The 10,286-nt window shown below is 40.1% G+C and overlaps 2 protein-coding genes across 2 annotated transcripts in view; one reads left to right on the top strand and one right to left on the bottom strand.

Moving 5' to 3' along the window:
• Positions 1–2,138: 2,138 nt before the first annotated feature.
• On the bottom strand, positions 2,139–7,342 carry setd9 (SET domain containing 9). Its single transcript, XM_055152111.1, has 2 exons — positions 4,955–7,342; positions 2,139–3,192 (listed from the first exon to the last, which is right to left on the bottom strand). Exon 1 carries the CDS (start codon positions 7,272–7,274, stop codon positions 6,438–6,440), a length of 837 nt encoding a protein of 278 aa, XP_055008086.1. The 5' UTR covers positions 7,275–7,342; the 3' UTR covers positions 2,139–3,192; positions 4,955–6,437.
• A 1,073-nt stretch (positions 7,343–8,415) lies between these two features.
• The window catches only part of ccdc39 (coiled-coil domain containing 39), a 6,591-nt gene continuing 4,720 nt past the window's right edge, over positions 8,416–10,286 (top strand). Inside the window, exons 1-7 of the mRNA XM_055151932.1 lie at positions 8,416–8,481; positions 8,766–8,912; positions 8,984–9,142; positions 9,226–9,318; positions 9,406–9,534; positions 9,964–10,155; positions 10,229–10,279. Of these exons, the coding sequence (XP_055007907.1) occupies positions 8,416–8,481; positions 8,766–8,912; positions 8,984–9,142; positions 9,226–9,318; positions 9,406–9,534; positions 9,964–10,155; positions 10,229–10,279 (837 nt within the window). The remainder of the gene's footprint in view (positions 8,482–8,765; positions 8,913–8,983; positions 9,143–9,225; positions 9,319–9,405; positions 9,535–9,963; positions 10,156–10,228; positions 10,280–10,286) is intronic.

Here is a 10,286-nt window from a genome sequence, read left to right as displayed (position 1 = left end):
GAAACAAATTACATACTGTGCTTTTCAATATATGAACGAACAGCTTAGTGTAAAGGTACTGTATGTATCCTGTGCTCCAGTCTTAATATATATAGGCAAAGGTAATGCCCCATGTAAGAAGTAGAACTCAAAACCTACAGAGTTCATTCTGAGCTGCAGAGGGTGCACTAGCACTGATTTATGATTGGCTGCGGGTGCTGGGATTTATGTAGTGAGGATTCAAATCAGAGAGTCCTTTTAGCTGGATTTCTGTTTGAAACTGGCAACCCAAATGAGAGACTTGTGTGGGCTCATTCTGATTTCTGATGGGATAATCATTTTAAGAATGAAAACACAAATACATGGGCTACCATGTCAAATGTTTTTGTAACCAAGAATAAATCAGAATTAAAGCCGCGCGCGGCGATGGTGGCCCTCGCCCCGGGCGCGCACCGCCCCCCCTGGCGAATGCCGGGGACTCGCGACCGCCCCGACACACCGCTCTCTCTTCCCGACAGCTCCCGAGGCCAACAGCTCGTCCACCAGAAAAATTACATAGTGTACCTTTAAAATTGGATAAAGTGAATGATTCTAGAGACAAACTGTAGACACTAAGCCACAGGTCACGTGACTTTAATGGTCAAGAGCACTGTCACACTAAGACTAAGTGCATGAAAACACATCCTCCACCAGAAAAGTTACATAGTGTGCCTTTAAATTTCTCAGAAGTGAAATTATTCTAGAGGCAAAAGTGTAAAACTAGGGCATAGGTCTTACTGACTTTTATGATGAGGAGTACGTCAGTGAATGTTTTGGCAAAGTTTTACAAATGAATGTAAAACAAATTTTATGTCACACAATAATAAATTGTGTGCATTCATATAGGTGGCGCTGTATCCCTGATAACTGTATTTGACATATCAATGGAATAAGGGTCATGCAGTGTATAAGTGATAGAAATGTCATCACAATCGGACAAAACATGTGCATATAATAATTTTTACAATATTTTTTGGAGGATTCTCTGTGCCCCTGCTGGCCAACCGTGAAAAATACACCATGACTGTAATAGACATTTTTGCTTATAATCATGCATAGAATTTAACCCCCGACTTTGGTCCAAGTCCGATAATGTTGACATTTCATGTCTAAGGTAGGGGGCGCTATACTGTTCACTTTTCATATGTTTTATAGTTTATTATATTCAGACCAATATCCCGCATTCAAATTTCAGCACAATCGAACTAAGCATGTCCCTGTAATAATTTTAAAAATATTTTTGGGGGGATTCTTTGCGCCCCTACTGGCAAACCGTGAAAAATGCATCATCTCCGTAATAGACTTTTTTGCTTGCATTCATACATAGAAATTAATCCCCAAATTTGGTACAAATCCGATAATGTTGAAATTTCATGTCTATGGTAGGGGGCGCTATAGAGTTCATTTTTCATATGTTTTATAGTGTATTGTATTCAGGCCATGATCAGGCATTAGTGATTCAAATTTCAGCACGATCGGACTAAGCCTGTGTGTGTAATTATTTTTTTACTATTTTTTGGGGGAGTCTTTGCGCCCCTGCTGGCCAATAGTGGAAAATGCATCATGTCCGTAATAAACTTTTTTGCTTGTAATCATACATAGAATTTATGCCCCGAATTTGGTACTAATCCGATAATGTTGACGTTTCACGTCTATGCTAGGGGGCGCTATAGTGTTCACTTTTAATATGTTTTATACTGTTTTATATTCAGGCTGAGATCACACATTAGTGATTCAAATTTCAGCACGATCCGATTAAACATGGGCATGTAATCATTTTTTAACTATTTTTGGGGGGAGTCTTTACGCCCCTGCTGGCCAATAGTGGAAAATGCATCGGCTATCGGCAGCGCCAACTCCCATTATATCGGTTTCATATCGGCCACAGCAAAATCCATATCGGCCGGGCTCTAGTTTGTAATCCACTTTTTATGGCGTTGTTCTGTCAGCTTTTCCCATTTCTGACCTTTGTGGACGACTATCTTCGGTACTCTAAAAAAATCGCTTTTCCTTCTCTCGGTTAGAACAATTGGCACAGCCGTAAACTGCACAACACATCGGCATTTCCCTTCAGTCGGTTCACTTCTTGCCCTCCATCTGATTTTGCGTGTCGCCCTGTAATGTCACGTGAAACCCAGATATTCAGAATTATTATTTCCATGTAAACTCCAAGGAAAATATTTTAAGTCCAAACAATTTAATCCAGAACAATTAAAAAACATCATGTGAACATGGCCATTGTGTTCTAACAGTGAGTTTTTTAATCATTTCAATACCAGGTTTAACATTTGTGCGTTTACCTTTTGGATATTTCGTGGCAAAGTACAGTGTGATAAAGAGTAGAGGGGTGTGCAAAAATACTGAAATATCGATATATCGTATCGTTTAATGTGATGACACAGTATCGATATTGTGGGCTGCTCTATCGATATATATCACCAAGAGTATTTTTGGTTTATTTTACTAAATGATTTTGTTACAGCTACAGTTTCGTTGTTTGTTTAATGGAAGGAAACTCGTTTGACATTTTCGCTGTTTTGAGGATTAAAATGTTTGTGTTTCATATGAACTTTGCACAAGAAGTGGTTTAACAAAGATTTTCCATGATTTAGCCTTTATTTTTTACTGAACCGTATCGAATCGAAAGCGCACTGTATCGAGGTTTGTCTCATATCAGTGACTTCTTAACAACACTCGGCCTCAGTCAACAGGGAAACGTGGCTCTTGCCCCGTCTGGGAGTATGACATCATCACATTCTAGAACCTGAAAACCTCCCAGTTCCATCAGGTTCACGGCGCCGATGACATCATACATGTAAAGTTCCATAAAGCCTTGTTACCATGGCAACTCCGGAACTCAAAGCTAAACTTCAAAGCTTTGTGGGCTTTAACTCAAAGCTTTGTTTGGCCTCGGGGAGATTATAAGAGTAGGCAAATCGCAAATCGAAAATCACATATCGTTTAACGGAAAAGGCACATTTAGCTGAGCTTGACACAGAGCAAATCGTACAAAGATTTCAAACAGTAGACTTCACAGAGGAGACTTTACAGAGTAGATTTCACAGAGTAGGTCGCACTTTTTATCTGCGTAACAGTAAGTACAGCAACACTTACAAAACAACTCAATTATAAAACAAAAATGGCCAGAAATAACAGAGGAAATATACCCTTGACCTTAAACCATAGAACTGTGGTCTTCGTGTGATAAAGAGTAGAGGGGTGTGCAAAAATATTGAAATATCGATATATCGTATCGTTTAATGTGATGACACAGTATCGATATTGTGGGCTGCTCTATCGATATATCACCAAGAGTATTTTTGGTTTATTTTACTAAATGATTTTGTTACAGCTAGTTTCGTTGTTTGTTTAGTGGAAGGAAACTCGTTTGACATTTTCGCTGTTTTGAGGATTAAAATGTTTGTGTTTCATATGAACTTTGCACAAGAAGTGGTTTAACAAAGATTTTCCATGATTTAGCCTTTATTTTTTACTGAACCGTATCGAATCGAAAGCGCACTGTATCGAGGTTTGTCTCATATCAGTGACTTCTTAACAACAACACTCGGCCTCAGTCAACAGGGAAACGTGGCTCTTGCCCCGTCTGGGAGTATGACATCATTACATTCTAGAACCTGAAAACCTCCCAGTTCCATCAGGTTCACGGCGCCGATGACATCATACATGTAAAGTTCCATAAAGCCTTGTTACCATGGCAACTCCGGAACTCAAAGCTAAACTTCAAAGCTTTGTGGGCTTTAACTCAAAGCTTTGTTTGGCCTCGGGGAGATTATAAGAGTAGGCAAATCGCAAATCGAAAATCACATATCGTTTAACGGAAAAGGCACATTTAGCTGAGCTTGACACAGAGCAAATCGTACAAAGATTTCAAACAGTAGACTTCACAGAGGAGACTTTACAGAGTAGATTTCACAGAGTAGGTCGCACTTTTTATCTGCGTAACAGTAAGTACAGCAACACTTACAAAACAACTCAATTAATAAACAAAAATGGCCAGAAATAACAGAGGAAATATACCCTTGACCTTAAACCATGACCTTAAACTAAAGAACTGTGGTCTTCGTGTGATAAAGAGTAGAGGGGTGTGCAAAAATATTGAAATATCGATATATCGTATCGTTTAATGTGATGACACAGTATCGATATTGTGGGCTGCTCTATCGATATATCACCAAGAGTATTTTTGGTTTATTTTACTAAATGATTTTGTTACAGCTACAGTTACAGTTTCGTTGTTTGTTTAGTGGAAGGAAACTCGTTTGACATTTTCGCTGTTTTGAGGATTAAAATGTTTGTGTTTCATATGAACTTTGCACAAGAAATGGTTTAACAAAGATTTTCCATGATTTAGCCTTTATTTTTTACTGAACCGTATCGAATCGAAAGCGCACTGTATCGAGGTTTGTCTCATATCAGTGACTTCTTAACAACACTCGGCCTCAGTCAACAGGGAAACGTGGCTCTTGCCCCGTCTGGGAGTATGACATCATTACATTCTAGAACCTGAAAACCTCCCAGTTCCATCAGGTTCACGGCGCCGATGACATCATACATGTAAAGTTCCATAAAGCCTTGTTACCATGGCAACTCCGGAACTCAAAGCTAAACTTCAAAGCTTTGTGGGCTTTAACTCAAAGCTTTGTTTGGCCTCGGGGAGATTATAAGAGTAGGCAAATCGCAAATCGAAAATCACATATCGCTTAACGGAAAAGGCACATTTAGCTGAGCTTGACACAGAGCAAATCGTACAAAGATTTCAAACAGTAGACTTCACAGAGGAGACTTTACAGAGTAGATTTCACAGAGTAGGTCGCACTTTTTTATCTGCGTAACAGTAAGTACAGCAACACTCACAAAACAACTCAATTATAAAAACAAAAATGGCCAGAAATAACAGAGGAAATATACCCTTGACCTTAAACCATGACCTTAAACTAAAGAACTGTGGTCTTCGAAAGCAAATTGCCAAAAAAGATGAGCACAATGAGCGGCAATGGTGGCCCTCGCCCCGGCGCGCACCACCACCCCACGCGACCTCCGGGGACTCGCGACCGCCCCGGCACGCCACGCTCTCTTCCCGACATTCGCCCAGGTCGACAATGACGCATTAGTGATTCAAATTTCAGCACAATCGGACTAAGCCTGTGGGTGGAATCATTTTTTAACTATTTTTTTGGGGGAGTCTTTGCGCCCCTGCTGGCCAGTGGTGGAAAATGCATCATGTCCGAAATAGACTTTTTTGCTTGTCATCATGCATTAGAATTTAATTTCCGAATTTGGTCCAAATCCGATAATGTTGACGTTTCATGTCTATGCTAGGGGGCGCTATAGAGTTCATTTTTCATATGTTTTATAGTGTATTATGTTTAGGCCGTGATCAGGCATTAGTGATTCAAATTTCAGCACGATCGGACTAAGCCTGTGGGTGTAATAATTTTTTAACTATTTTTTGGGGGTCTTTGCGCCCCTGCTGGCCAATGGTGGAAAATGCATCATATCCGTAATAAACTTTTTTGCTTGTAATCATGCATAGAAATTTAATCCCCGACTTTGGTCCAAATCCGATAATGTTGACGTTTCATGTCTATGCTAGGGGGCGCTATAGAGTTCACTTTTATTACATTTCATATTTCATCACATTCAGGCCTGGATCACGCAATTGTGATTTGAATTTGAGTTCTCTAGGACAATGCCTGTGGCCGTGACAGGTCACCGAAAAAACAGGAAATGAAGGCGTTTTTCGGCGGCGTGCTACGGGCGAACCGTAAGGAGTATTCCAAAAAAAGTTGAAAATTTCTGTGAGTTTATGTCTGTAGATGTGACATGTCAAATCTGAGCTCATTTGGACCAAACCCCGGGAACTTGAATCTTTTTGTAGACACCCAAGTCAAAACGGCGCCAAATGTTTGATCCAATATGGCCGACTTCCTGTTCGTCATAGGGTCATGCTCCAATTCATCTTTTGGCTTGTCTCATTGTTCTCTATCACTGTCCCGAATTTCGTTTCCCTGCGACAAACTTTGTTTGTCCCTAGTCCCATAGGGGTCGAATTCTAGGTGGCGCTGTTGAGTCGGGTCACTCGGGTCATTGTCGCGATGCCCATTTTATCGAATTTTTCGCCGGGCCGATCGATCTGGACCCCGGTTTGGGGACTTTTCGTCGACGTTTAGGCCCTCAAAATTGAGATCCTTTGCAAGGAAAAATAATAATAATAGAGCGTAAGAAACCGAGCAAAAACAATACCCCTCGCCCCTAACTTTGTTAGTGGCGAGGGCCAATTACAGTAGTCATCAGTAAGCTATACAAGTTTCTTAACTTTTAAATCAAAAACTTACATAAAGTTCCTTTAAGGTAAAGGTATACTTAATTATGTGGATTCAGACTTGTAGCCACTCAAATTAATGTATAATAGTATAATAGTTTGAGAAGAGTTCCTCTCCAGCTGAAATTTCCCGGAGTGACACCAAAACTACGCAGCGTAAAAGCCTCTGGTGAGCGTCCTGACTGTAGTTGACATTTGGCAAATACTGTCTGAGCTCCAGGGGGAAATTATTGGGCACATCATATTCCTGGTAGCACACATTGGCAGACTTATCATTGGAACAGTTGTTAACATACTGACCCACAGCAAGGGGGTTTAATGGATTTGTTGTCAACCAACTTGTGTCACTGGTCAAAAAAGGCCCCAGTCTGTCCCTGCCACTGCAAGACCTGAACACCATTTTGGAGATGCCCTTGTCATTTCCATCCACTAGAACTCCATCAATGCACCTGAAAACAAATGGGTTGCGGATGGACTGAAGGAGAATGGGCTCATAAGCCTGATAGACTGTCCCGGGATACATGGCAACTGTAGCTCCTTCAGGAACAACACCTCTTGTGACAAATACTCCAGTTCCTGCAAAAGGCAAAGTGCTTGGCTTCCTTTCAATGCAAAACCCGAGAGAATGTAGCATGGCGTCGTGTGCACATATTGCACCCGTCCTAAACTCCTCATGATTACTAGATGCCGAGACAGAGGCTGCTTGAGCGTTGTTTCCTCTGTGAAGGAGCCAAAAGAGCCGCAGGAGGGTTCTGGACACGTCCTCGTCTGGGACCAGCTTATCTTGGCTGCGCCCCTTCACTTTTCGCAGAGTCTTCTCATTTTTAGACAAGTTCAGTGCGACCCAAGGCACAAACCTGTGTCGATAGGACTTCCATTTGTTCTGAAAACGAGACAAAGCGGCTCTAAACATCCAGGGTGAACTAGTACAACTTTAACAAAACAAATCCGATGACATATTAGTTCTTCATCGCTTTGCTGGAGGTTTTACTTCTTTCCTATAACATATTACTGCCCCCTACTGGTACACTACAGCCACAAGAGTCTATGTATTCAAACATAATATTATATAACCCAGAATAAAAATATTTTCAGTTTCAACAGTTTAAGCAAAGTGTCAAATCGATATTATAAGTACCGCTGTATCTACATTATTTTTTGCTTTTGCAGATTAAAGTGATAAAAATCGAGCTGCCCCTTCGCGGTATAGTTCGGTTACCAAGGTGACCAGAGACAAACAGCGCCCAGAGGAGCGGCAGACCACTGTTCACACACTGCATTGTGCATAGCAAGTTACAGGAAGGCCTACAGCTTTACGTTTATTTTACTTTTCACTCAGTAATTGGTATGTCGAGCTTTGTTAATTCCATTTTGGCAAAGATGGACTGGGATGTGCGCTTTGCAATTCCCGACTGCAACGCACAAAACAGAGCGTTAATAGAAGAGGTAAGAACGTTGTTTCCTCTGTGAAAGTTAAAGAGCCGCAGGAGGGTTCTGGACACTTTTATTCTGTTTCTCTAGAGACTTTAGCAAGACAGTCATTTTAGCAGAATTTTTAGGAATTAGGATTTGTTTATAAAAGCCAAAGGACGAAAATCCACAGGGTGAACTAGTACAACTTTAACAAAACAAATGACATATATTTTCATCGCTTTGCTGGAGGTTTTACTTCTTTCCTATAACATATTACTGCCCCCTACTGGTACACTACAGCCACAAGAGTCTATGTATTCAAACATAATATTATATAACCCAGAATAAAAATATTTTCAGTTTCAACAGTTTAAGCAAAGTGTCAAATCGATATTATAAGTACCGCTGTATCTACATTATTTTTGCTCCAGATTAAAGTGATAAAAATCGAGCTGCCCCTTCGCGGTATAGTTCGGTTACCAAGGTGACCAGAGACAAACAGCGCCCAGAGGAGCGGCAGACCACTGTCCACACACTGCATTGTGCATAGCAAGTTACAGGAAGGCCTACAGCTTTACGTTTATTTTACTTTTCACTCAGTAATTGGTATGTCGAGCTTTGTTAATTCCATTTTGGCAAAGATGGACTGGGATGTGCGCTTTGCAATTCCCGACTGCAACGCACAAAACAGAGCGTTAATAGAAGAGGTAAGAACAAAATGCTCCTGTAGATAATGTTACGTAGCCTTTATTATGGTTAATACTTTTATTCTGATTTCTCTAGTAGACATTAATAGACAAAAGACAGTAATTTAGAAGATTATTTTATAGGGAATTAGGATATTATTTATTTAAATTATGCCTAAATTAGGAGACCTCAAAATCCTAAAACAAACTTTGGAAAGCACTGAGGTAAGAATGCAGCTGGTCAGTATACTCCATATCCACCTTGACAGGGAAACTAAATCATTTTTTGTCTGTTATATTCACAGGCTTTATACAGAGCAATGGTGAGAGAAGAAGAGACAGAAAAACACCTGACAGCACTGGCTGAGAGAGAGGCCGGTCGACTGGCCCAGGAGTCCTCTAAGATGAATAGTAATCTACGATTGTTGACAGAGAGGAGCAACAATATGGAGGTCTGAAATACACACAACAAAGTATTTTGATCACAGACACAGACTATGTTAATACTGTCCAAAATATACAGAACCAGATATTCAAGATCAAACAGAAGCTGCAAGACTTTAAGAATCAAATGAACTGGGACCAGCAGACGATGGATGCTTTTATAGAGGAGTCAGTGCGCAAAGATGAGGACAGCATGGTTATTATTAAGTATGCTCAACAGGATGAGCAGAGGATCAAGGTCAGTTCTTCATGCAGTTACTCTGAGCTTTTTAAAATATCAATATCATTCTTTCAATATATTACTTTTGTTTCTGCTTGTAGTCACTTACTCTGGCCATTGAGAAGAGGACCGTGGAGGCAAATGAAAAACGCAAAGCTCTGGACAAAGAGTTAACAGAGACACTATCTACACAGGTTTAAAAAAAAATACACTTCATTGTTGAAGCAAAATAACTGTAATATTCATAACTCGTCATTTTAAGTTTCTGTCACTTTTCACAGATTGCCCTAGAGAAAACCACTGAGAATCTGCGCCAGGTTCACCAAGAAACACAACAGCTCATTCAACAGTGGGAATTCACCCTGAAGCAGATGAACCAGAGAGACAACGAGATGCAGCACTGTGCTCTGGTAAGCCTGAGAACACAAGTCTTGCCAATGGTCTCTTTGTTACACTTTTAACCAGCGATTATCAATAAGTCAGTTACACTCCTGAAATACTGATCTGGTGAGTTTTGGAGCTTGTCGTTTGAGTAGATTTGCCATTAATGAAATGACAAACCCAAAAATAGAGATGGTTTTATACAAATAATACATATTGCCACAATCCATGTTAGAGTAGGTTTTCAGCATCATTTTATTTGAAAGTTTATTTGAGTGTATTTTTATATAGAGTTTGTTTGATTCTTTTGAGTAGTTTTCTGCACAATTATTCAAATTAGGCTTTTCCAACATGTTGCATGTCACCTTATCTTTGATGGATATCTTGTATATAATTCATGAATTGTTTTCAGTTATTCACGTCTTCAATATTCCCTACATTTTTTGTTTATTCATTAGAAATTGGCAGAGATGAACCAGCAAGTCAGAGAAAAGAATGATACTATTACAGAAAAGAAGTACTTGCTCGAATCACAGCAGAACAACAACAAAGAGACTGAGAGGAAGGTGCAGATTGCCAACCAGCTTGGAGTCAAACTGCAGCAGGACCTGAAGGAGCATGAGAGCAACTATACCCGCCTCAAGGATGAGGTCAGTGTAACTGCCAAATGCATATGTTGTGTAAATATAAACATCAACAGTGAACACACCCTCAATTTTATAGTTAAGTACATACAAGAACACTCTGGAGAGAACAACATCAGACTTGGATGCTGCTACAT

This window comes from Boleophthalmus pectinirostris, unplaced genomic scaffold, assembly GCF_026225935.1.
Source record: "Boleophthalmus pectinirostris isolate CB_2022bp ecotype Guang Dong unplaced genomic scaffold, ASM2622593v1 HiC_scaffold_16, whole genome shotgun sequence".
NCBI classification, from domain to species: domain Eukaryota; kingdom Metazoa; phylum Chordata; class Actinopteri; order Gobiiformes; family Gobiidae; genus Boleophthalmus; species Boleophthalmus pectinirostris.
Note: the sequence above shows the minus strand (reverse complement) of the source record. Positions and strands in the feature narration are given on the sequence as shown.

Coding starts and splice junctions, on each gene's coding strand:
- setd9 (XM_055152111.1), bottom strand. CDS start 7,274: ATGTTTAGAGCCGCTTTGTCTCGTTTTCAGAACAAATGGAAGTCCTAT.